Source organism: Camelus bactrianus, chromosome 1 (assembly GCF_048773025.1).
Source record: "Camelus bactrianus isolate YW-2024 breed Bactrian camel chromosome 1, ASM4877302v1, whole genome shotgun sequence".
NCBI classification, from domain to species: Eukaryota; Metazoa; Chordata; class Mammalia; order Artiodactyla; family Camelidae; genus Camelus; species Camelus bactrianus.
Window position 1 is genome coordinate 71,789,113 of NC_133539.1, and position 27,824 is coordinate 71,816,936.

At 43.5% G+C, this 27,824-nt stretch overlaps 1 protein-coding gene across 2 annotated transcripts in view; it reads left to right on the top strand.

The window, feature by feature from the left end:
* The window catches only part of KLHL6 (kelch like family member 6), a 53,207-nt gene that overhangs the window by 757 nt on the left and 24,626 nt on the right, over window positions 1–27,824 (top strand). Inside the window, exons 1-2 of one of the 2 annotated variants that reach the window (XM_074367160.1) lie at window positions 208–16,320; window positions 20,387–20,552. In XM_074367160.1, coding sequence (XP_074223261.1) covers window positions 20,391–20,552 — 162 coding nt within the window. In that variant the 5' untranslated portion in view covers window positions 208–16,320; window positions 20,387–20,390. Of the gene's footprint in view, window positions 1–207; window positions 16,321–20,386; window positions 20,553–27,824 lie in introns of those variants that run through there. The other variant, XM_010947852.3, reaches the window with a different exon arrangement.

Consider the following 27,824-nt stretch of genomic DNA (forward strand, 5'->3'; position numbering starts at 1 on the left):
GAAAATTACTGAAGTCATGGGGATTTTTTCCCCTCTGTCTGACTAGTGTTTTGGAAACATGATGTTGTCTTTGTTCACCAGTAGAGGTATAGAAAAGGATGTGGCCACTCTTCTAAAGTTATCCAGTGACTTGCTGAAAATTAGGGACTTCTGTTTGTGCACAGGGAGTGGGTGGGAAGGGAAAGCAGTTACAAAGGTGCTTTAGAATTGAGAGACCACTAGTTAACAACACACCCAGAGATCTGGGTTCCACTCTACTCTGCCCCTTCCTGACCCTGGGACGTTACACGAGTCACTTAATGCTCTGAGTTTCTGTTTTGCCATCTGTAAGATGGGGACAATGATGATTATCTGTCAGGATTGTTGTGACAATTAAACATGAGGGAGGAGAAGGTCTCACACAGTGCCTAGCATCTAGTAGATGGTCAATATATCTTTGTTGAAATTCTTCACCTTGTTCTGCTTAGTTCAGCTAAGAACTGTCTATTGAGCAAATGCTTGGAGTAAGAATGTGGGAGAGTCTGGAACCCAGTGAGTTTGGATGGCTCCAGAGTTCTCCAGATTGATGTAGACCCAGTGAGAACCAGTTCCCAAGGGAAATGTGGATGCAGAAGGTATTTGGGGCACTTGAAAAAGAAATATTCTGGTAATTATTCTTAACAAGTTTCTTCTTAAATCTTGATTCTGGCTGGGGAAATTTAAAACTACTTACCTATGTAAATATCACGGAAGATATTTTATTTTTTCAGGTTTTTTTGTTTTGGTTTTTGGGTTTTTTTTGGAGATGCTTATGGGAAAATCTTTGGAGTTCAAAGAGCAGGGTCGGAAGGTTGTTGTGGGACTGATTAGGTCCTGTATGTAGATGAGGCAAGGGGACATCTGGGTTTGTAGGAAATAGTGCCTGCTACGTACCAGACAGTTATCTGATTTTATTTTTGCAACAGCAGGATAAAGGTGGCTGATATACCCTTTTGAAGATGAGGAAATGGAAACCCAACATTACAAATCTAGTCATTGCTGGAGCAAGGATTGGGCACATTTTAGAAATTTTTGCTTTTATTGAAATATAAACTGCCCCTACTTTGGAAGCTTCATCCCACGAGAAGTATATAAAAGATAAAGTGTAGGCACAGCCATAATGATTGGTTGACATAGATAAACATGTTACTTACTCCACCAGTATTGATCGTATGCTGTCACATTGATAACAACCCCTTTCAGAAATGAATGAAAGTCAGCTTTGCTCATGTCCTGAGCACTTACTCTCAGTCTTGTTCATTCTGTTTTGAGTCACTAGAAAACTGCTATCATAAAGTGTGTGCCTGATTAGCAATTTCATTAGTTGCTCTGCCTGGCTTTGAAACAGGACCGATGGCTGTGTGCTCTTGAATACGTCACTGGTTTCTCTGGCCCTGGTGTTTCTCAGCCTAAACAGAAAGTGTTTGGGCTCAGGTCCTTCCAGCCCTGCTGACAGAGGATACTAGGGAAAGTGTGTGCCAGCCCTCGGAGGCAGCAGTGGGGCAACTAGAAGCTGGAGGGAAATTCCTTCTATGCTTTTTTGATTCTTATCTTGGTATTTCCAAGATGACTGTCCTCTTACAATGAACACAGTCCTGGAGACAGGATTCTTTTTTCCGGTACTACTATTAAAAATAACTTCTGTTGTTGAGCACTTATTGTGGGTCAGGCCTGTGCCACCTATGTCACAGACACTGTCCCACTAATCCTCACAACCCTGTGAAGTGGGGAACTGTCTCCCCATTTCCAGATGAGGAACCAACCCCCCGAATGTCTCAGTTAACACAGCAGCCAAGTGGGATTTGGATCTAGGACTGACATTAAGTTTGACATTACCTCACCACCCATCTTGCTTTGTTTCTAAGATTTTGAAAGGGGTTGGGAACCAAGTTCCTCTTATGCTCAGACTTCGGAAGGGCAGAGAGTTTGCTCTGTCTGAGAGGCTTCCAACACAGCCCTCGGTTCTCTGGAGGACCTGGAAGCTGGTTGTAAAATTATGCAGGTTTTCCCCCCCTTTATTCACTGAGATCATAAATATTTTCCACTAAGTGATTGAACCATTATTTAATCAATCCTCTATTGACAGACATTTGGATTATTTCTAATTTTTTTCTGTTATAAACAATTTTATTGTGACTAGCCTAATAATGTCATTTCATATGCATGCAGAACTGTCTGGGGGTGCATTTCTAGAAGAGGGTTTGCTGAGTCAAAGAGAAATGCATACACAGTTGTAGTGTATATTGCCAGATTCTTTTGAAGAGAGGTTCAGTAATTTTGTACTCCTCACAGCCTTGCATCTAACTTTGGGGTTTTTCCCTGTCTGATAGATGGGAAATAGTGTCTCAAGTTAGTTTTAATTTGCATGTCTCTTATTTTTAATAAGGTTAAACACCTTTTCATATTTTAAGGGTTGTCTGCAGTTCTTTTCCCGTGAACTCTCTCTTCACAGCCTTTCAGATTTTCATGTATATCTTTTAAAATCAAAATTTATTTTTATCAAAGCACTATGTACAAATAGTTAACAAGGAGTCAAGTAGTATTTAAAGGCTTGTAATGAAAACCAAAAATTCCTCTTTCCCTCCTCTACCATTCAGACTTGTTCACAGGAGCCCACCATTTTTGACATTTAGCTGTTTCTGTTTCTTCTGGTATTATATTTATATTTTTACAAAATATGCTTACACTGCTCTTTCTTCATTTCTCAGTGTTAGTCATCATTTATTAATTTCCTAGTATGTCTGATAAGAACTTGGCACTTATACCCAACTCCCGTACCCTATCCTTCCTTTCTCTATAATCTCAATGCAATGTTTTCACATTTTTGGATATATTTGTATTAAAAGTTTACATTATATCCCTGAAAACATTGTTTCTTCTTGAACCAAATTGTATATTATGATTACATACAATTTCCTTTCTTGTAAACTTTTTTGTCTTTCCTGAAGTTAATAATTCACTCTTTTTTCCATTTGCTTAGTTTCTGGGGTATCTCTTGCTCACAGCCTCTCCACAATGATCTTTCATGTGGTCTGGTGCATCAGAGAATGTAGCAGTTCCATTTACCCCAATATTTTTCTCACTTCCATTATCCTATACACGTTCTCTGGACCTGCTGCCCAGCTATCATCTAGCTGCATATGTAATTATGGTGGCTGTAAACAGGGACTAGTAACTCAGACAATGTGGTTCCCCTTGGGGGCCTATTTAAAAGTCTGGAGTGGAATGAGGAAGCTGGGAAAACACATAGGGTTGAGGCTGAGAAAAGGGTGAGGGAGAATAAAACTTAGAAAGTAGTGCATAGCATACATTACATGTCAAAAAGTCAAATGTCAAGGTGTCCAAATATTCTCAGGACAGAAAAATCAAGGGAAGCATAGATTTAACATTCATAATAATGTTTTCAGAAATATTATAAGACTACTAGTATCTTTTATAAGACTGCTAGTAAAGCTGCCACTGTGTTATGCATTTAGACAGGTCCCCAAAACAAAGTCACTTGAAGGGGTTGTGTATCCGGAGTAATGAACCTGCTTCCCAAATGATCTCCACTTAGGCAAGTAGTTCTGTCCATTTATGGGGGAGCAACTCACTGCCGACGATGGCACACCCCACAAATGATGTTGACCTGTGAGGGCAACCTTGTTGTGATTCCCAGGGTGAGCAGAAGGAGGGGGTAGTTGCGACGTAGGGAGGGGTCATCAGTCTTCTCTCAGTTCTACCTGATGACTGGCCCTTCCTACATGAGTACAAAAACTTCCAGGCTGAGGTTGTCAACAACAAGCTCCTTTGTTGCTGCTGTTGCCTGAAATCCCTGCCTGGACTTGGCCCCTGCCTTGTACCTGAGTACCTCAGTCTTTGGGTCTGGCTCTCTGAGGCTATGACAAGGAGACTTTGACCACTAGCTATAGAAATCAAGCATAATGCAGGAATGGGAAGGGTACTGTGGGCATAACTTATTAATCATTATTCTATATTAACTGGATGGCATAAAGGGGGCCAAGAGGCTACTCTTAAGCCCTGTTCAGATGTTGTAATCCTTTGCATTTTTTCTGTAATGATGTAAGATGTCTAGAAAGGAGCCAGCAAGTGATAGAATAAGTGCCAAGGAAAATAGGAATGAATTACAGACATCTGGGTCTGGGTTAAAAATCTGGCTAACAGCAAAAGCGTTGAAGGTCGTTCTGCCACGGTGGGTTGATTACTCCCAGTGAACTCAAATGAACTGATGATTGTACTTCCAGCATCAGGTCCTGTGTTTTACACTTTTAATATTGCCCTTTTCACAGAACCAGCGTGGTGGTTAATATTTAAGGAACTATAGGCCTCTAGTCTCTTATCTGCAATTTCAAAATCCCCAAAGTGCTGCAAATGGAAAAGTTTTTCAAAACTTATTTGCTGGCTAAATCCAATTGGAATTGTACCTCTCTGGTGGAGATACCTGTCCTGAACTGAGAGGCAGCTATTTAGAGTTTTTATTTCCCTGAGGATAACTATATATTCCCTGCTGAAGTACTGAGGTGTTGGATTGTGGAGTGCTGGAGGTGCTGTATAGTATCCAAGGTATGGTAACAGCCAAACAATTCTGAATGTCAAAACACATCTAGCTGCAAGATTTTGGGATAAGAAATTATGAAACTTTCTAATAAAGTTAATTTTCATTTTAGTGTTATTCTTCTACCTTTTTTTCATCTGCGTATTTTTGTTTACTTTTGTAAACATAGTTTACATATAATTTTGCATCTTGCTTTGCACTCTTTTTTCAGTATAATCTTTTCCTCAAAGTGCTCCATGGTTTTCTTGACTATTATTTATTTAGCTACCATTTTAAATAGATGCATAATATGCAAATCATTCATTGTGGGTATAGGTCGCTTCCAAAATTTTGTTTTTATAAAGGATGTGGTAATAAACATCTTTGTATCAAGTATTTTTCAGAGTCTAAAATACGGAAAGGCTAACAGTTTTTGAGCACTTACCGCATGCCAGGAACTTGGCTGGATTCTTTTTCATTTCATTTAATTCTCACAATATTGACAATTAAATAACAACAAGTAGATAGCATTGTCTCCATTTCACCCTCCAGGGAGTTCACTTTGATGGGAAGAATGGTTCCCCTGTTGGGATCCAAACTGAAAACAGAGGTCTCCACTGGGCAGAAGTATGGCTGTTGGGACATTTCCTGTGTAAGACCATTGACTCCTCCTCCCCATTGTGTACTACTGTGGTCTACATAAGCTGAAAATGATGAGAAGATGTAAAAATCATTGCCCCTGTGTGCATACACACACATGCACAGGCAGGATACAGTAGGAATGTTCAATCCAATTTGTGTCTGGGGGCTGAGCTGGCAGATGTTGGTAGCAAAGCCCCAGCTTGCTTTAGGGTACTGTTGTGGGTCAAGGGGCTAACTAGAAGCCCAGGAGGTAGGTCAGGGTATGAGGTGAAGAGACAGTATACTTCGAAAATATAGGGCCTCAAGAACCTACGGGACTTCACTGGGGGCTGGAACCAATAACTATTGGTATAGTGGAAAGAACACTGTCTTAAAGTTCTGTACTGGGATTTGAGTCCAGACCCTGCCACTTGTTGGCTGTGTAAATCTTGGAGGAATCATTGGCTTGGTCTCTCTGGGGCTCAGTACCATACCAACAACATAGTGAGGCTAATGGTTTGTGTCTACCTATCCTGGTGAGTTCTTATGAAATACACATAACAAAATGGATTTGTTTATGAATTTATCTGCCTAAACATTTTATGCATGGTAACAAACCAGATTTCTTTGTCCCAAGGAATAGAAATCAACCACCTCTTTTGAGAATGGGATTTATATAAGTAACTCACAGAATCCTCCAGAAGCCTGGAGTGCCAAACTCAGAGAACAGGTGCAAGGGAGGCCAGGCAGTGGGCAGGACCACAGCCCAAAGCCACCCAGAACCCCTGGGGGAGGACTCCCCTGCAGCTGCAGGATCCTGGAGGCCAAGGCTACTACAGCTGTGGCCCCGGCACTGCTGCGTCTGTGGTCTCGGGAAACTGGAGGCTGCTGCCGCTTGTGCTGCCTCCACCAGGACAGGTTCTCCTCGGTCCCTGCTTGTTTGCATCACCAGCTCCCAATTCATTGTCTGGGATTGGTCCAGGCCAAGTTACATGGTAGGGCATTAGCTCTGTGTGTTGGAAAGTGAGCACTTCTGGATCCAGACGTGGCTTCTGCACTACACTACATCCCACTCAGAGGAAGATTTGCCACCTAGCAACCAAATGACAAAGGTCCATTATATGCAGCTACTATGTGACAGGTCTGCACCAGGATAGGGGTTAAGGTAACAGGAAAACTATGCAAGTATCAGGGAATTCCAGGGCTCTTGTCACATATGCATCAGAGACAAGGATCCTGAGATCCTAGAAGCCAAGAGGACAATTACTTGCCCTTTTATTCCTCCTCTCCCTCCAGATTGTGGGCAGCCCTGGGTATGAGAGACTGTGGCATGCAAGCATCATCCATCATGTGTGGACTGGAATAAGGCTGAAAGCATGGGCTATGAGAGGGCCCTTGGCACCACTGCAAAGGCTGGCATTCAGCAGACACCCTGTAAATGTTTGACGTGAATAAAAACTTGATGTTCCTTCTGCAGGTTCTGTCACTGATTAAGTGACATCCTGGTCAGAGCAGAAAGTCCTCATAGAGTCGGGAGGCTATTGCACAACTTTAGAAAAGGGAAGGACGATAAAGCTTTGTCACCACAGGAAAAATTGGAAGGAGCAGTTAGAAAACCCAAAATGCTTCAGAATTTGTGGATTCAACAGGTCACTCATGTGATCATCTGGACACAGATGTGCTATGCCCACATAGTGACTCCTGCAGACTTTTCTTAGGATTGGAAGATGCTGGGCAGCAGTTGCTGCTCCAGAGTGGAAGTGCAATCAGATCCTTTGGATTTTCAATAAAATGTCGTCTGTTATCTCCACCCCAGTGTCTAGGGCGTGTGGATCTTCTTTCAATCAAGAACAGAAAAAAAATATTCTCCACTTTTGAATAGTGTTCCATGCAGCATTCAACTAGATCACAACAGAAATACTTTCATCATTTATATCACAAGTTCTAAGCTTTATCCCTCCCTCAAGTACATGGATGTATAACTGTCTCTCCATGCAAATGCCTTTATAGAGATAGATTCTAATATGGTAACACCAAACAGTCCCTGAGTGGAGATGACCAGATGTTGAATATCTGTGGTTTTGGTGAAACTGCCTTGGAGCTCACCATCCACCCTATTGCTCAACATTCTTATATTAGTCAGCATTCTTTTGGTTGCAAGGGATGGGAACTCAAAGTCAAACCAGTTTAGGCAAAAGAGGAAGGTATTTGGCCACATAACCAAAGCACCGAAGTATAGGAAGGGCTGGGATGTAGCAGAGCCCAGGAGGAAGAGGAACCAGAGCCTTTTATGCTGTTAGGGAGATTTCTTCCCACCCTCACTCAGCTTCTCTCTTGCTCTGTTGGGATTTCTCAGGTGCACTTCTGCCTCACAATGGGGAATTTGCCTGTTGGCAGCTCTGAGACTCACTTTTCCCAGCTTTTGTTTCAGAGAGAAACTGAGGGGCTAGCTTCAGTTTGAAAAGTTCCCAGGAAATACTGATTGGTCCAGCTCCATTCAATTATCCAGTCCTAGACCAATCACTGTTGGGAGGTGGGACACAATGGTCAGCCCAGCCTCACTTAGGAGTCCACTGTTGGACTAAGAGGTGAGTATGTGTGTGTGTGTGAGAAAAACATTGAGAGAGAGAGAGAGGTCGGTAAAAAATGAAAGCTCCTACTTGAACCACATGAGTTGAGTGGGACCTGACTGGGGAGAAAAATACTTTCCAGAAATAGGGGGAGGGCACTGGACAAAAGGAAAAATAAATTTCCATTAAAGAAGAATAAAAAATCCTGGCTTACTTTTTTTATTAGCCAACTTATACTTCAGGAAGCTCAGTCAGTGCGCTAGCTTTTCTTAGCCTAGGTTTCAGTAGTATTTTCTCCTCCTACTTTAATTACTTAGTTCTTATCTTATTTTTGTTGTTACTATTTGTATCTATGATAACTCTACTGCTTCAGTATAAGCCACCTCAAGTTCTTTTGGAGAGGTCATTTCTGTATAAAGATAAATCGTCCTTGCTATGAAAGAATATCGTTTAGCCAACCTACATGTCTTTTGCCAGCTGTAAGGATTCTTTCAATACATGTAACATTTGTGGAAAGCTTCAAGGCCACAATAATTGCAGGAGTGCTGATACTGTTATGACTTTAAAACACAATCAAACCAAAAGTTTCAACATAGCCTTATTCTGAGGAGACACTTAAGGATCTATAAAAATCAACCATCGGCAGGTTTACATATAATGATTCAAGTCTAGGATCAAGTAAGAGCTGACGTGTCATAAGTGATCATGTATCATAAAGAGTAAGCTCAGGCTTGCAGGGTGCTGGATATTAAGGGCATTTTGGTGTTGGGGGAATTAGGGGAGGGGCAGATGCCTGATGATTAATTCCAAGAAGGTGAGGTTGGTGGACACAGCACACGAAAGAAACAAGACAAAGAGAAGGGAGATTAGGTAATTTAGTAAAGTTCTCAGATGACTGGCAGGATCCTTACAGCTCAGGGTAGCAGGTTGGTTTAGCAGGCAATGTCTGTTTCCTTTACAGATGAGCCTGGAGGTGGAGGGGGAGAGAATTTAGTAATTGTGATGAAAAACCTGCACTCCTCCCACACTTCTTTATATACCACTGATGATTTGTAGGCCTTTAATTGAGGAACACTGCATCATATAACCTCTCCTAAGATACAAATGTCAGGGCAGGGTTCAGGAACAAAATATTAAGCTTTCAGTTCTGTGGTGTTGAGTGGGTTTAGTGAAATTCCATCCATCTCTCCATTCATGTATTCATTTGATTGACACAAATTTCTTAAGCGCCTAATCTATGCCAGGCATGAGTATACAAAGATGAATGAGTTGTGGTTCCCCCTTGACTTCGAAATCACAATCAGAGGAAAGAGATGGATAAATCAATGTTTCAGTCCAGGGTGATAAGTGCTATGATGAGGCTCTGCTTATGGAAGGGGCATGAAATTGTTACCGACCCTCCTGAGTCAGTCCCCAAAAAGATCTTCCTGTCAGGTGTCACATCCATAGAATGAGATGGAGTTCGGTTCAGAAGCAAAGGAAAGCTTTACTCTTCGGTTAAAGAATGGAGAGATGTGGGCTGGCTCTAGAGTCCGTGCTCTCCCCGCAGGCTGTGGGCGGGGCTGCTTCGTAGAGCTCTGGTCGCAGCGGGAGGGGCAGAGTTCTCACGGTCCGTGCAGGCGTCTGCTTGTGCCCCAGATCTCAGTGCCTGGCGCAGCCTCTCTGCACACGGTCCACTGCTGCCATCTTGAATCGAGTGTCACTCGGCCACCGAGCTGAGGCATCCGGTGCAGCGGTTCTGCACTGGGAACACTAATTTCAAGAGTCAGATGCAAGGCTTCTGCACACAGCCCCCAATGGTAAGTAAAACTAAGCACCAAAGAAGAGATTAGACCTTATCTTATCACCTAGATTCCTCCTCATTCCTCCACTTCCCACTCCAGTGGGCTTCACTGGTGACAAAGTCAGAGTGGAGAAAAAGCAGTCAGAGAAGGCTTCCTGGAAGAGGTGATATCTGAGCAGAGTTTTAAAGGATGATTAGGCATTGGACCGAAGGGACCAAGAGATGGAGAGAAAGGGAGCAGAATTCCAGGCAAAAGAAAACGCATCTCGGAAAGTGTTGTGCAGCATAAGCATGGGACCACAGGTAGAAGACCAGGGTTGGAGTAAAGGATATGCATGGTCTAATAAGGCGGAGACAGATGGGCAAGGTAGACCATGAAAGGTTTTGATGGGCTATGATGAAGAGTCTGAAATGCATCTTATAGCCAGTAGGAAGCCAGGGAAGAGTTTTTAATGAGGAGAGTGAACCAAGATCTCTGTTAAAATAACCCTTTGGGCTGTGGTGCAGAGGTCCCGATAATCTAGGGAGAATCTCCAGTGATTGCAGAAATTACAGGTAGAGGAAATGAATTAAGGCTGAGGCAATAGGAAGACAGTCCCAAGTGACAATCTGAGTCCTCTCTGAGGGACCTCAGGGTCGCCAGACCACAGAGAGCCCCAAGGAGGGAGTGGCGCTGGCTGGTGAGAAGGGGAAGAAGAAACCAAGGCCGGGGACTGGAAGGCAGACTAAACTGGAAGACAAATCACACTTTTGCCAAAGGCCAACACTGAGCTTCAAGACTGAAAAGAGAAAGAGAAGGTAGTGTAACTTTATCAACCCTTCACCCACCTATGCCATCCCACTGTAGAGCAGAGCCCAGAAACAGAACAAGTAATTTCAAAGTAACTCAAGTTCTGAACTTACTTTTTTGAACACCTTGAGGGACACACACCACTGCTATTAAAATCCATTCCTTTCTTTTATCCACATCTCAGATAGGGACCACATCACCTTCATATAAATTTTAAAAATTTCTGTCTAGGAGGACCAATTAGAAATAGGTGCCTCTTGCCCTGGGGATGTCACTGTCCACATCAGGGCCCAAGGTTTGGCGAGTGCAGCTGGATGTCAGCCCCAAGTCTGGGCAGCCCAGCCTGAGTAACTCCTCCTTCACCTCTCACGTCAGCTGTAAGATCTCCTGTCTTCCTCCCCTTTTCCTCTGGATTCTGTATCATAAAAGTCCAAGGATCAGGCCTGGCAGTCTAGATTCCTCTGTGGTAGCTGAAGCACATATATGATCATCTTTGCCCTGTTACAATGGGGATAAATTTTAGGACTGGGAAAGCCATTTGAACACCTTGGAGTGAAGATTGGGACCAATTCACATGTTTCTAAGTGGTCAGAATCAGAGAATGCTCAAAAAAACCTTTAAGCTGAGGCTGACCCTTGACTTCTGGTTAATGACATGGAGGCCACAAAGAAACCAGCATGGGGTCCTGGGGAACTGAGATGGAAAATGTTTGGAAAAAGAGGGTGATAAGGAGCCTCCAGGATAACAGCCTAGTCAGGATGTGGTGGTGGGCAGTGAGCACAAATGCTGACTCTGCTCCCAGCCCAAGGGAAGTGAGAATCAGAGAATTGTTGAAGGGGTTGTGAGGGAAATGGTGTTTCATTACGGGAAACCAGGTTTCATCTTCGGTCAAGGAGGTATAAGATGTGTAAAGGAAAATTAAGGTGAAGAAGGACCACCACATTTTGTAATGTAAAACCTCAGGTAGGAGAGCTTAGGATAAACATTGTGGGCCTGGGGTTCCAATTTGTAGACTCATTGGCTAATATAGATCTTCACACACGTACTTTGCTCCAGGTCAATCAGTCTTGGAGGTCATTGTTATTTATTCTCATGGCAGTCAGAGGAGAAATATGGCTGTGGAGACTGTAAGGTAAAATAGGTGAATCCATTTCCTTTCCATCTCTCTGTGTATCCGTCCACCCATCCAAAAAATATTGTGTCTATTATACTAAGAATTGAAAGAGAAATAAAATCCAACCCTTGCCTTTCAGAGTCTTATGAATCTAATAGAGGAAAAGACATTAAAAACAGACCCTCTACAGTGTACATGGAGAAGCCTGTCTGGAGTCCAAAGGTGTTGATGTAAACAGAGGCACATGTTGGAAACTGCTAGCTGAGTCATGGGCTGGGGAAGGGGGTATACAGATCAGACTGCGAAGGGCCTTATATAGCAATGTTGAGAGCACTTTAGCATCTCTTTTTCTACAACCTTTTATACACTTTTAGTACAATCTTCTTTAGCATTTGGGCCCATTTGTTATTCAGGATTTTTCTTGTCCTATTGTGTCAGTCAGGGCTCTGCATTGCAAATGGCAGACAGTCAGTTCAAACTGGTTCAAGCATATAAAAAAAAAAGGAATTTGTTTGCTCACATAATTTAAAAGTCCAGGGGTATTGGTTTCCAGCTTAGTTGGATCCTGGTGCTCAAATAATGTCGTCAGGACTCAGTTTCACTCTGTCTCTTGTCTCCACTTTCCTCTGTGTTGGTTCCTCTCTCATGGAGGGCTTCACGCATGGAAGCAAGAAGGTCTCCAGCAGCTTTGAAATTTTATTTCTCCCAGCTCAGCAGCCCCGGGGGGAAGAAAACTTCTCTTCCCTAATAATTCCAGAGAAAGTTCTGGAATTGGTTTCAATTGGATTGACTTCTTCTTGTGCCCACCTGCGACCCAGTCACTGTGGCTTGGGAAACATAATGTACCATGCTCACCTTGGTCTACGAGGTGGGACTAGTTCCAACCAAACCTCCGAGACCGGTAACGGAGGAGGGCTAGTTCTCCAAAGGGAAATCTGAGCACTCCTCCTAAAGGATTCGGAATAAAGGTGGGCAGGCAAAATAAGAACTTCCCATTCTCTCTTTGTGGCTGAATCGTTGCTGAATTCTGGCCACAAGCATTTGCTGTGATTGATGTTTATCCTGCCTAACCTTGCAGCACAGAACAAGCTCTTCCTTCTGTCGTAAATTTGGATGGGCTGAAGCCATCCATAGCATGAGGAGGCCTCAGCGATGGTTCAGGAGGGCTGGAAGGGAGTCTGATTCTATAAGGATGTGGCTGGCATCTTGTCTCCTAGAGGGTGCATGTGCAGTATCCTTGAGGGGTGGTGAACTGGGGGAAGGAGCTTGGCAGAGGCAGTTCTTCTGAAGTCTGGTGTTCAGACCTGTTTAGAGTCAGATAGGGGCAGCTATGGAATTCCAGCTCCTCTGTCAGTTTGGAGCAAAGACTCAGCCAGCAGGTAGGGATTCAGGGAGCTGACTCCAGGCTCCAGAAAGAGATAGTGGAGTGCTGTTAGCCGTGTCTCTGGTGTGGAAAGAAAGATGGCCATGAACTTCCAAATCCTTTTCTGAAGGCACTCCTCCAGATGTGTGAGTTTTACCTGTGCATAGCAGATGAGAACAAGTTGCACACTGTTTGTTACCAACAGGGCTTTGGCACCACCTCCTGTTTTAGAGCTCCTAGCTCTAATGAGATGTGTTACTTGAATATCAGCTGCAGGGGCCTGTCTAAACAGCTGAAGGAGAGAAAGGCTTGAGAGGCCCAGACAAGGCCTGCTTCCACTGAACCTCCACCAGGTTGAGAAGTGAAGGAGGAGCACTGCTCCCTCCCTCACATTTTGGGGGGCAGCCCTCTGCTCATGGAATTCTAGGAGGGCTGGCTCTTAGAAGATGAGAAGGAGAAGCTACAGGGAGGGAAGACTTTGAAGGGCCTGTCTGTCCCAGAATCATGGCCAGTTATTTCCTTCACCTGGGCCCTTGTCCAATTTCCTCCTTCTCAGAGTGAGCCAAGGGGAGCTGGAAAGTGAGTTGATCTCTCTTGAGGGCATTGGTTCTTAAGTTTGGTTTGCAGAAGAATTATGGGTGGGGGCTGAGTGAACCTAATAAAATTCATATTCCCAGCTTCACTGCTAGAGATTTTGATTCAGTAGGTCTGGGGTAGGTGGGGTTCAGGATTCTGCATTCTTTTTTCTTTCTTTTTTTTTTAATATCAATTTTATTGTTTTGGGGGGGGAGGAGGTAATTAGGTTTATTTATTGATTTATTTTTAGAGGAGATACTAGAGATTGAACCCAGGACCTTGTGCTAAGCATACACTCTACCACTTGAGCTAGACCCTCCCCTCAGGAATTCTGATGCCAGCTGTCTATGGAATATTCTTTGAGACCCACCAGCCTCAAGGCTGGAGTGTCTGCAGGCCAGGGATATGGGCAGGACTCATGTGTTGGGACAGGGTTTACATGGTAAGGGCTTAGGAGACAGCTTGAGGTCAGAAACTGGGCTAAGCCAAATGTCTACGTACTTCCTTTGGTTAGGAAATGGTAGATGGAAGGTTTGGTGCCTTCAGCTTAGAGGCTCTGAGGACTGTAGAGTGATGTCATCCCATGCTAGGGCACCCTTGCATCTGCTGACTTTCTGCTTTCTTTGCAGTAGAAACCCCTTTGATTGACCACATAGGGTTTATATCCAATAATCCCTTCTTAACGATATAATGTTCATTGAGCAGCATGTGATTACTAATTAAAAAAAAATTGTAACCAATTGGTATACATATTGATACATACTCTTAAGTAGAATTTAACTCAGTTTGCAACCAATGTTAGAGCCATTTCAACCCAGAATATCTCACTGATGCCCAAGAGTTAGTTCCTGGTATAAATGGGATGGTGAAGGGGTTAGAGGATGAACAGAGGAGAGACAGCATGGGTGGAGCTGGTACAGGAGTGAGAAAGTGGGGGCGGTGGAGGTGGGTATTTGTTTAGAGGACTGTGACTGGGGTTAGAGGTTCAGGAGGCAGGAGATTCAGAGGCAAGTATGGAGGCCTGGGGAGGCAGTGGGCCATAGCAAAGTTGGGCTGAGTTCAAAATTCCCAGTGGATGACATTTAGGCTCTGCAGGGGCCTCTAGAACTCATCCATGCTGTAGGCAGGAGGTTCTAGGGTGAGTGCATCCTCTTCAAGCTCCAGGCCCTCAGGGGTGTGATGGGAGTTCTCTTGGGGGGGCACAGGGCTCATGAGGGTGTTTGATCATTCTTGGGGGTGCCAATTCCTGTCGAAAGCAAACACACAGGGGCTAGAAGCACAAGTTCATTCATTCATCCTTTCATTTATTTTTCTCTCCAGGTATTTACTGAGTCTCTGTTAGGTTCCAGGCACTGTTCTGGCCTTGGGGACATAGCATTGAGCACGTTACAGCTGCTGACCTCACTCAGCTCATGTTCTAGTGGGGTGACAACTATTAACTCGTCAACAACAGATGTGTAATGTTTCAGGCTGTGACAGGGTTATGAAGAAAAACAAAGGAGGTGATGTTAGGGCGCGACTATTTTAGAGTGAGCATCAGGGAGGGCCACTCCGAGGAGGCAATGTCCGAGTGGAGACCTGAATGACGTGAAGTGAGGCCGACAGAACGTGGAGGGGAGCGAGGCCCAGGCAGAAAGACGGGGCCATGGCTGGACTTCATTCCTGGAGACTCTTGGGCCCGTGGCTGTTTTCATGGCAGTTGTGAGAGATGAGCTCACTGGCCTCAGCTCTATTTTGGGGTGGGCACTGACTCACAGCTGAAGTATTGGGCAACAGATTCCCTGCTGTGGGACTGTTTCTCACTGTAAAATGAGGATCTTTGTAGTTACCTCTGTTTTATAAGAATCTCATGAGAATTGGTCAGTGTCTGTCTAGGGAGCATTTTTATTACACAAAAATTTTATTTATCTCCTGTGTAAGCTAAGGGATAAATGGTCAGCAACTAACCCAGCTGTGTACTCAGGGAGCAAACCGTGTTCTGGTTCTCTCAGTACTGACACTCAGATGACCCCCTGAAGATGGCCTTGAACTCCTGCTGACTTTCTTGACTTTAGTGCACTGCTGAGCTCCAGAATAAGAGCCCAAAGTCCTAGGTTTTGGTCCCCATTCTATTGCCAACAACCTGTAGGGTCTTAGGCAATTCACTTAAATTTTTACCTCAGTTTATCACCTATAAAATGGGTGTAGTATTCAAAAGAGATAATGCCATTTGCCCTATGAATGCTATAAACATAAATGTGAGAGATTACTGTTATTGGAGTGGGAACCTAAGGGTGACCCACTTTGCTCAAGTTATGGACCTTTCATGGGTCCCAGCATTGCCGAAGTGTTTCCATGACTCTCCTGGAGAGCTGCGGGAGGCCTAGGAGTTTGGTCTATGAGAAACAGGTAGTTTTCTCCTTAGTTTTACCTTATCTGTGTTTGCCACGGTGGCTGTGGCCCAGGAGAGTTTATTTAAGTGACAGAAAATCAGTGAAAAACTCTCAGAGGAAAGCAGAGAAATGCTGGGATTTGGGGACCCAAACCGGACACACACACACAAAAAAGCCCCAGAGGAAGGACAGTCTATTTTTTAATTTTTATTTTAATGGAGGTGCTGGGGATTGAACCCAGGACCTTGTGCATGCTAAGCACACATCCTACCACTGAGCTGTGCTCTCCCCTTGGGCATTGCCTTTAGAGCACTTCTTTCCTCTCTTTCCCATGAACATTTATTGAGCTCTTACTGTGTGCCAGGCACTATGCTAATGAATCTAGATCAGTCTGTGTACAGCCCTAGCCTTGACTCCACGCTGGATGAGGGGTGGACAGCCATGCAGGGACATGACTGGACCGGGCCCAGTGCTGGCAGGTCAAGTGTTGCAAGCCGGAGTGCGGTCACCTTGCCTATTCCAAGTGTCTCCCACAGCCTGCCAAGATTCCTCTGACCTGGTCTGAAGTCCCTTCCCTTCGTAAGTACTGGGTATTGTGCCAACAACTTTGTGTACGTTGTCTTATTTTCCCAGCAGCTCAAGGGGCAGGGACTATTATACCACTTTACAGAGGAGGAAACTGAGGTTTGTTCACTTGGCCAAAGTTATACAGTGAGTTAGCATCGGAGCCTAGACATGAAAGCCCCTCCTCCTTCCTCCAGCCAGCACTGCAGCTCTTCTTCCTGCCCTCCCCTAGGATCCTGGAATCCCTTTGCTAGTGCACACACACTCCCACACACATCAGAAGCCAGAAGGGCCTGAGAATTTACCTACTCCTCGGGTGGCCCCATTACTAAGACTGTAAGAAGGTGCCAGGGTATCACAGCCCAGCTTCTTTGCCTCTTGTTGGGACGACTCTGGAATGTATTCTCCAGAGGTCCCCTGCAGGATTAAGCCAAAGTGACTTCGTGTATGACTTTTGTCTTGCTTGGCTTCCTCCCTCCGCCTCATCCTACTGCCCCCCGACCCCTAACATATCACTGGCTATGGAGGGTTGGTTTCTGGAGGATCCAGTTACCCAGTTAGGTATTGGCTGAGCCAGGGCAGGACGTTATTCAGTGACTAATTCCAAGAGAGAATTCAGAAGCAGTGTCTAGCAATGACAACCTGATCAAGAGTCCAGATGACCTCAGAGGTTCTAATAATCATGTCACATGGGACACAAAAAATACATAGGCTTCAAAAGAGCCCCTCAAAGTGCAAGGCATTGAATTAGACAATTTATATACCTATCTCATTTAATATTAAAACATCTTTCCACTAGACTTTTCCAGTTTTCATTAGAATGTTTGAGATCACACAGATTCAACAAAATTCACCTTTCACTAATCTTAAAGTCACATTCTAGATAAAGGAGCTTTCCTAAATTTCACCTTGGTAGGACTCCAATGATAGGTTGCCTTAGTTACATGAAGCTTCATTTGACCCCATTATCCCTGCCCACCCTCTCCTGCTAAACGTCCTCTTTCCCGTGTATTCATATACATGACATTCATGTGGGTGACATTCACTTTACCCCCTGAGATGATTGCAGATCTGGGTGACCTGACAGCACAGTTCAGGGTTGATGTCCTAGAGCTGTGCTGCCTAGTACAAGTGGCCACCAGCCACATGTGGCTGTTGAGCATTTGAATTATGGCTGGTTTGGATTGAGATGTGCTTTAAGTATAAAATATACATGGGGGATTTTTAAGACTTAATATGAAATGAAGAATGTAAATTACCTCATTAATACTAAAATATTTATTACATGTTGAAAGGATAGCATTTCTATATGTATTGGGTTAAATAAAAGATATAATTAATTTTATCTCCTATTTTTTACTTTAAAAATTGTGGTTACTAGAAAATTTTAAATTACACATATAGCTTGCATTATATTTCTATTGGGCAGCACTGCTCTAGAGACTCAAAGGGGAATTTAGGGAGTGAGGTTGTCCAACTCCTCCCAGGAAGACAGGCTGAGCTGGAAAGAAAATGTGTGGTTGCTGTGATGGCAGGGCTCTATGGAATCAGGAGGCAGCAGGTGCGTGCTTCACGATCTCATCGCTTCACAAGGTGCACGGTTCGGCAGAAGGCTCTGCGCGCCTCTGACCAAGACAGTTTATGACTGAAGGTCATCTGCCTAAGTGATATCACTGCTTCTCTGGTTTCAGGCTGGGATTTGTTAACTTTGCAGAATTCGCATTTGCTCTTTGTGTCGTGCTATCATATTCTTGTGAGGGGATGGGGAGCAGACCATGTGAGGGAAGAGAAAAGAGGAGAGAAAAGAGTGGGAGGATTATTGTTGATTAAAACAGAGACAGGAAGAAGGACAGAAGGAGGAAGAAGTTCTCACTGGCTAAAACAAAGGGTTCAAAAATCAGCTTGTTGAGTGATTTCTTCCTCTTTCTGTTTTTCTCTTGATTTTCTCAGTCTCTTGGTCTTGGTCTTGGTCTTGGTCTTGGATCTTTTATGGCCACCGTAGACTGTTCTTTGTGCATATGTGTCCCTGCTAGTTTGTGAACTACTTAGGAGGTGGGGGTGCTAGACATTGCTTGTATTAGTCAACTTGGGCTGCCATAACAAAATACATTGGACTAGGTGACTTCAACAACAGAAATCTATTTTCTCACCATTTTAGAAGCTGGAAATCCAAATCAGGGTGCTAGCATGGTCAGCTTCCAGTGAGGGCTCTCTTCCTGATTTATAGATGAACACTGTGTGCTTACACAGTAGAGAGAGAATTTCTCTCTTTTCCTTTTCTAATAAGGATATCAGCTGTACTGGATAAGGACCTCATATTTATGATCTCATTTAGCCTTAATTACAAAATCCCTAGCTACAAAAAACAGTCACATTGAAGGTTAGGGCTTCAACATAGGAATTTTACGGGGACACACTTCAGTCCAGAGTACCATCAAATACTGAAATCCCTTCCATTCCTAGCCCCAGTATCCTATGCAGAGTGAATGCATGATGAACTGAAAGAAACTGAATTCCAGAGCTTCCAAAGAGTTGTTTTCATAAGCTGTGCTGTCCCAGCCCGTGGGGCTGCTGGGATCCCACAGCCACTGGGAAGGCAAGAGAGAGTGAACAGGTGTTTGTGGGAATGAGGCTGAGGGAGTTGTCTCAGCTGCAACTGTAAGGATCAGCCTCATGAGCCTACTGTCTACAGTAAGACCATCGTGAGACTGCTGTTCATCCCCAAGAGAAGTTCCATCTAGTTTTCAGTGTTAAGAGCAACAGAAATTCTTCTGAGTACTTGGATTTGTGAACTGTGTAACTGACCAGATGGTCTGTCTTTTGTGTTGGTCAAGTGTGAGGCTCATCTGTAATGACAGCGCAGTGGCCATTGTGATGGGCACTTCTAGCCATTTTCATAGATTATCTTCATTTCCCCACTCATTTTTTTTAATCTTCTTTCTCCTCTGCTTTTAATTTATGCAATCTTATTATATTTTAGGTACCATTTAAGTTTTCAGAATTCCATAAATCTTTTCAGAAGCATGGTAGGGCTTTAAATCCATTTTAAGAATAAATAAAATTGCTCATGTAGTCCCTGAGAGAGATTGACAGTTCAAATATCAAAGCCCAGGAAGCATGATAAATTCACATATGAGCCTAATATGAGGTGAAATAAAACCCTCTATATCTCTATTTATCTATTAGTTATTGAGCTAATTCTTACAATAAACTTTAAAAATAGCTATTAAAATCACCACCATTACATATTGAAAAAACTGAAGTTCATGGAGATTAAGTAATACGCCCAAGTGTAATACGCCCAAGTTCTGAGCTGATGGAACTGGTGTTGAGTCCTGGTCCAATTGATGTCAAAACCAACATCTTTTCCATCCTGTTCCCCTGCTTCCAGAAGTCCAGTCCTAGGGAGGGAGCAGGAAAGGCATAGTCCAGAGGCAAGACAGAGTAATGACCTTGGGGAATTCTCTCCTGGGTTGAGGCAATTGAAGGCTTCCAACTATGACTGGAATCCATAGACAGGGTCCAGCCTCTGGGGTAAGAGGCTGGGGAGGCAGCTACTTGAGTTGCTGGAGGGCATCTGCCCCCTAGCCAGACAGGCCTGATGGTGGGGCCAGGCTCCAGGGCAGAGGAGAGCTGGAGTAAGAACTGAGAACTGAGTCAGGAGCCCTGTTTGGTGCTGGAAGTTGAGAAAGAAAATTCAGATGGAGCTTGGCGGGGGCTGGGAGGGGTGGGGAGGGTCGGGAAGGGTCACAGAATACCTACAGAAGAATCCTGCACTTTGAGCCAATATAAAGTAGTTCTAGATCCTACCAGGTGTGCCAGTAGGGCTCCTAGTGTCCCTTCACATCTGGGACTGCCTTGGGGACCACAGTTGGGCTCAGCAGAGTGGGACACAAGCGTTCAGTAAGCACTGATGTAACATTTGGTTTGTGCTGAGTGCTGAGGAACAGAGAGCAATCGCCCCAGATCCTGACCTTGGGAACCTCAAAGTTCCACGTGGGCACACAGGTCTGCGGGGGGTCTGTTTAGCCCTGGAACCAAGGGTCATGGTCTGACTCACACTCACATGCCTCTCTTCCAGGGCCATGTTCTGCAATGATTTAAAGGAAAAGTATGAGAAGAGGATCGTTATCAAAGGGGTCGATGCGGAGACCATGCACACTCTTCTGGACTACACGTACACCAGCAAGGCACTGATCACCAAGCAGAACGTCCAGCGGGTCCTGGAAGCTGCTAACCTTTTCCAGGTGTGTGAACAAACAGGCCCAGTGCTCTCCTCTGGAGTAGAAAAAAGCAGCAATTCTCTGGAGATCTGCCTGGCCTGAGCTCCCAGGCCTGTACCTGAGACACATGCACACACTTAGCTGGGCCTGTGCTTGCTTGAAATTTCCTGAGAGGTGGTGACCTGGGGGCACGAACTCCTTAATGATAAGAAGCCAGGCGAGCTTTCTGCTTAGAACCCACACTTGGCTCCTAACTCCAGGAACAATGACTATAATTTACAGAAGCCTAATCGGAGCCAGGGGCTGCAGTCACCGCCTCATATATGCACTTTCCACTCCTTAGCACAACCCAGGGGGATAGTTACTTTCCCTCACTTTATGGGTGGGGAGAGTAAGGCACAGAGAAGTGACAAGGCTGTTATTTGAACCGAAGGCTTTCTGAGTCCAGGGACCACACGCTCACCACTATAACGTGCAGTCTCTCGGGGAGCAGTGTCTAGATTCCGGGGAAAGCAGGACCTTCACTGGTCAGCAGTTTGTGGTGGGTGTAAAAGAAGAGCACTTCTTATAGAAGACGAGGTAATAATTTTATTTTGCTTCATAAAATAATTATACTCATAGATTATGTCAGTTGCATCCACAGTGATCACAGGGATCCCATCCTGAGATTCCATCTTTACTGAGGTCTAAGATTACAGTTTGAGCTCCTTTCCATTGGGTTACAACAGAGATTGTCCCACTGAGGATGCTGAAATTTATGATAAACAGAGGCCAGGGACAGGCCAGGTCATTCCCAGGGACTGGAGAAAGCATCAGATCTTGTCCATAGTTTGGGACTTTGGGAGTTGGCATCTTCTTGGATTATCAGTAGGTCAGCAGTTGGAAGGAACAGAAAACAAAGTCTGGGAAGGTGGGGAATAAGAGGTCTAGGGTCAAGCCCATGGGCAGTGGGATTATCTTTGTTGACGCTGGAGTTTACACAGGATTTAAGAAGTCCAGCAAGGAAGGGAGAGTGGAAAGAGGGAGGAAAATCAACGATGGAACAGCACTGATGAATTCTGAGTAATGGGTTTCTGCAGTGTTAGCCAATTTTATTGTCTCACTTCCCTCTGGGCATTTTAAAGATACAGGGCAAGTTACTTCCTGCAGGACTAGTCATGCCTCACCTGGCAAAGTGGCCAAGTCAGTTACCACCTATACGCTGAGCCCCTTGCCATTTCTGTCCTTATCTGCTTATACCCTCAGCCTACTGACTGGCAGGGAAACACCCCGTGTTATATGGAGGGAGGGACTCAGGAACCTCCTGCTCAGCATCCCCACCTCACACCTCCACCCTCTACTCCAGCAACCTAACTACAGGGAACTCCTTCCAGCGTTATGGAGGAGCCTCTATCTAGTTCAACTTTTATGCTTTTTTAGAACCTTCTCTTAAAAGGCAAACACCCACTTCTTCAATGCTTCCCTCAAAAGGACCAATAACCTTGCCAGAATCACCCCATTCACCATAGTCCAATCAATCCACTTCATCCTAATCTCCTTCTTGGGGCCCAGAAAGGTTGCTGACTCATCTAAAGGTGGACAGGTAACACTGACAATAATAGCATTTATTGCTTCGAGTACAGTGTCTGACACCAGAGTAGACACTTAATGAATACAAATTGTATTGAGCACTTACTGTGTGCCTTGAGTGACAGAGTTGGATTAGTAACCAGGTCTCCTACTTTTCCCACTAACTGAAATTAGGTCCTAGATGGTAGGCTGAGGAGATAATGTTGTTCTTCAAAATGCAGTTTTTAATATTTATATGCTGTAATAACACTACAAACTCATTTCAGGAAAATTAGAAACCCATACAAACAAAAAGAACATAAAAATTACCTGCAATCCCTTCCTATCGAGACAATGTGGCAGCTTCTTTGGTGTATAGACCTGGTGTAATGTCCTTTCTGTGCATTGACCTGTACAGAGGCAGCCAGCAGGGTGGTTAATAGCATAGCTTGGAGCCAGACTGCTGGGTTTAAATCTCAGTTCCACCACTTATTAGCTGTGTGACTTTGGGTAGGTTTTATAATTTCACTGTGCTCTGGTTTCCTTGTCAGTAAAACAACTAAATCAAGGAATACAAGAGAGAGGAGACAGAAGAGAAACATGGAAAAGAATCTCCCTCTGAGCCTCCAGAGAGAGCCAGCCCTACTGACAACTTGATTTCAGACCCTTGACTTCCAAAACTGTGAGAGAATAAATTTCTAGTTGGTTAAACTGCCAAGTTTGTGGTAACTGGTTATGACAGCCCGAGGAAATGAGTACAAGCTTAAAAAGTAAACTATAGCTAAAAATCTTACAATGAAAAGCAGTGATCTCCTATTCCTATGCCCTCTTTCAGCCTACTCTTCTGCAACAATTGCTTTCACACATTTTAAAGTATTTCTGCTTTTATTTATTTCCAGATTTCTAAGTGATTTGTGTACTCCATTATCTTCTGATGCATCAGTTTTGGATAACTTCTTTTCCCTCTGTCCTCCTGCTCTGATCTTACCTGGGTGCTCACTAGGCCTGTCGCACAGCTGTTATCCTGGGAGTTCCTGTTGCCTCTTTTCTAAGTCGGATTTTTCTCTCTCTGGATCCCATGTCTTCTTCTTTCTTGTATACTCTCACATTTTAATGGATCACAACCTTTAATAGCTTACAATGAAAGGGTATATGAGATAAATTTTTGAAACTTAAATGTCTAAAAATGTTTTTATTTTCTCTTCATATTTGATTAATATTTTGGCTGGGTATAAAATTCAAGATTGAAAATAATTTTCTTTTGACATTTGAAGGCAGTGCTCTATACTGTTACCTATTACATATTTTATGAGAATAGATTTCTATTGGACCCATGTTTTTAAATCTGTTTATTTCACCTGTATTGTATCATAATCATTTTTTTAATGCCAATAGATTCATTTCTGCAACAGCACTTACAGTTGCTGTGGGTCTTTTTTCATCCCTTGTGTTGGTTCCTTCAATTGGGAGACTCATGTCTTTCAATTCTGGGAACTTGCATTTTTTCTCTGATATCTTCCCTTCAACTCTTTTTATCTAAGCTCTGGAGCTATTATTAGCTATTATTAGTTAGGTGTTGCACCTTCTGAATTTAATTTCATTTTTTTGTTACCTTTTCTTTCCTATTGACCTTTTTGTTCTATTTTCTAGGAGATTTCCTCAACAGTATATGTCAACTCTCCTGTGGATTTTTAATTTCTGCCACCTTATCCTTAGTTTCCAAGAGTCCTTGTTGTTTATTTTAATAGGGTCCTATTCTTATTTCTTTGAGGCTGTTATAATATATTTGAAGTTTCCTTCTGCTCTCTCTCTCTCTTGCGAGTTCCTTTACTCTGCTTAGTTGCTTAGGTCTCTGTCTTTCATCTTAGAGGGTGTCTCAGTTTCCTAGGTTTGCTACCATAATAAATTATCACAAACTGGGTGACTTAAAACAACATAAATTTATTTTCTCACAGTTCTGGAGGACGGAAGTCCAAAATCAAGGTGTCAGCATTACTCCCTGCGGAGACTGTATGGGAGACTCTGTTCTTTGCCTCTTCCAGTTTCTGGTGGCCGTTGACATCTCTTCAGTTGTGGCCACACCACTCCAATCTCTGCAACATGGTCACATTGCCTCCTCTTTCTCTGTGTGTTCTCTCTCTGTGTGTCTGTGTTTTATAAAGATATATGTGATTGCATGTAGGGCCCACCCAGATACGCTCCTCCTTCTTAAGTTAAGAAATCCTTAACTTAATCACACCTTGTGCCAGATAAAGTAATAGTCACTCTTTTGCCATATAGGGTAATAGGCACAGGCTCTGGGATCATGATGTGGGCATATCTTTTGGGGCCACAATTCAGCTACTACAGAGGGTTTCCTCAAATACCCTTGGCTTTCCAATCATATTTCAGATTGAGGGCTTAATATGCTAGCCTCAGCTCAGTGCACATGCCATAGGTTGGGAGGCCAGCAGACTTGAGAGTTTTACCAGGGTTATCAGGTGGCCTAATGATTTTTTATTTGGGATCCTCATATGTCAGTATCTGTTGTTCAGGGTTGTTCAGCTTCTCCAGATAAGGATCTTCAGTCTTTTGCTGGAGGTTAAATACAGCTGCATGTATTCTGGACAGGTGTGTGGGTGTGTGCAAACCTTTACTTAACCCCTTAATTTTAAGTAAGATGTCTGCACGTGTCTTCCTCGGCTCCTGATGTCTCTGAGTCCAGAACCTTTTTGGTCTGATATCTCCAGAGGACAAATCTTCCTCTCCAGTGGGAGTGGGAGTTGCTAGACTGCAAGAGGTAGAGAGGAGAACCAGGAGGCTTAACTTCTTAAACCCTGTTGTCAGCCCCTGTCTATCCTGGACTTCCTGGTATTTGGGGACTTTAATATTCCTAACTTTTGGGGTTCTGAGGGACAAACTTGGTTTGACTCCCCTCCTGTCATTAAAGTCACTTAACAGTTTTCACATTGTGTGGTTTGGGGTTACTGATGTCTCTTGGTTTCACTGAAGATGGAGTTTGTGTTTCTGTTTCTTGTTCTCCTTTCAGTTTTCGGTGATTTTTCAAGAGACCTATAAAAACTCTTTCGATAGTAAAGATTGTAATCTTTGGTAATAATGTTGCAAATATTTTCCATTGATCATATGACTCATAAAATTTTAGTAATATTTTTATATACAAAGTTTAAAACTAGTATTTAGTCAGATATATTGATCATTTCCTTGATGGTTTTTGCCTTTGGTGTGCATTTTAAAAAAGACCTTCCCCATTGCTTGATTATGCACTTACTCACTTATCATTTCTTTTAGTTTTGTTATATCTACAGATTTGATACTTTAATCTTTAATATATCTGGAATTTTTTTTGGCATAAAGTTGTTTCTTTGTCTTTTTCTTCTTTTCATTTTCTCCCAAGTGGTAAGTTTCAATGGAGAGTTTAACGAGTTTTAATGAGAGAGGTTGGAAATGAAGACGGAGACAGGATAGAAATAGAGCAAACTCTGTTTATTGTTGATGCCCCTATTCTGGTAATCCCTCGCCTCAAAACTTTCCAAATCTCATTCACTTTCTCGACAGGAAATAGTAAGTTTCTCTCTGAGGCTATTTTACTCATTTTCCTATGAGTGTTAGTTCTTATGAAAACAAGAGAAGAGTTCTGTGAGCTTCTGGGTATCTATTTAACCCACTTTCTGATTGCAATTGCTCCTGGACTGTTTGCTTTGAAGTCTCAGACATAGATACTGGAAAATTTTCATGCTTGAAGGCGTTTAAGGTATAGGGGCTTATAGGTTGTTGAAATCTCTTTGTGGTTTTAACATGTTGTTTATTCTTTTGCATGGATAAAACATATGCCTGTTTCAAATTCAGAAATACAGGAGAAACAGTGAACCACTTGCCATCGTCACTGTTAGCTTCCTTCTTCCTGCCTTGCATGGACCAATATATACATGCATATAGGACGCTTGCTCATTGCTCTATTTTTTCAAACACAAATGTTGACACACTATACCCTCTGTTTTGCACCTTCCTTTTTTTTTTTTTTGGCTTCACAACAATTTTTGGAGGTTGTGACAGGTCAGTATATGTGGAGCTGCCTTGTTCTTTCCAATGCTGGATAATATCGTTGGGGTCTCTTTAGATATTTAGCATGTATGTTGTCTGTAATGGTCTCTTATAAGGCAGAATGGTAGAGCAGAAAGAACAGGGGCTTTGGAGTCGGAACCTGGGTTTAAATCCCAGTTCAGTCACTTATTTGCTGTGTGGCTGTGGGCAAATTAGTTAGATTTTCTAAGCCTCAGCTTTCTCATTTGTAAGATTAGGATGACAATAGTACCTACCTTTCAGGGAGAGTGTGCCAGAGTTGGTATTTTATCTCATCATTTTAGAACCTCCATAGAAGCCAATAACACCTTTGTGGGACTGAAGTCAGTGGGAATCAGATCATCTTGATTTCCCCACCACATCCAGTAGTAACGTTTCTTAACTTTCCTACCTTTGATGTGGCTCGGCTGCTCTCTCATTCTCTGCTTCTCTTCTCAGGACTCCTCTTAGTGTTTCTTCCTGTTACACGTTGATTTATTCTTTCCCAGGATTCCCCAGTCCAGAAAGGCAGAAGGGAGAATTTGATCAACTAAGCCAATCACTATTGTTGCTATTTGAAAAGAGCCTTTCATTTGAGGCCACTTCCTGAGTTGCTGGCCTGTTAACAGAGTAGTTGCCCTTGGGTCAAGGGCCCATTGGTCCAATTAGGTATGGCATGGGGTGGGACAGTTTCTTTGGAGGAAACTTTGGGTGTGTCAGGTATTGAATGACCTGCCCACTACTGGAGATTTACAGTGACCTGGCCATGATTTATTAGCTAGTTGTGGGGAGAAACATATTTTCTCCAAGTAGTTTTTAGAAAGCTGTAAGTAAGAGAAGCACCTATGAGGAAAGGCCCAAGTGGCCTGTTCACACGTGAGGCAGGGGTTGTAAGGTGACTGTTACCCAGGGGAGGGTCCAGAGGAGCCAAGGGCCCTCCCTTGCCCGAAGTGGACCTTTAGACTCTGAATGCTAGATAAGCCAGGTAGTCAGAAATTATAGACCTGGGACAATGACTGTAAGAACTTGGACAGTTTTTTAGTCTTGGAGGACTTTGTCATGTTTATTTGGAGAACTTTGCCATATTTGTTACTTTCATTTTTATTATTAAAAAATTCATGAAAGAAGAAAGGCTTGTCAGCTTATCTGCAGGGCAGCAAGAAGATGGGAGGTCAGAGAGACCATACTCATCCTGCATTTATTCTTGGGTGGAAGGGTCCCTAAGATACAGAGCAGCGGTTAGAAGAAACTTGGAAGAAAAAAAGGAGGTCATATTGAGTCCCTGGGGCTGAAGTGAGGAAAGAAAGAGGGACATCATGGTGGCAGCCTGGTTATCTGGGCTGAGCCTGAGAGGACACATGTGGTGCTTTGGGAGGTGATGTAACTTTCTTCACAGTGGCAGTCTAAGGAGACTTTGGTGAAGGTCCTGGCATTGCTTATTTTCATATAATTTGTTTTGCTAATGACAGGATGAATGATGGTGAGATCTATATGATGAGGTATCCATGTGGTCAGTGGCTGACTTGATGGCTTGGGTTGGCTTCTTGGCTTCCCAGTACTTGGAATATGGTACATAAATGCTTGCTGAGCCAGTGATTGCATGCTGTTCTTGTTCATCACTAGCTGAATGTGAGCACCTGTTCGAGATGCCATCAAAAATTGCCTGACCTCCTGTAAGAGGACACTAAG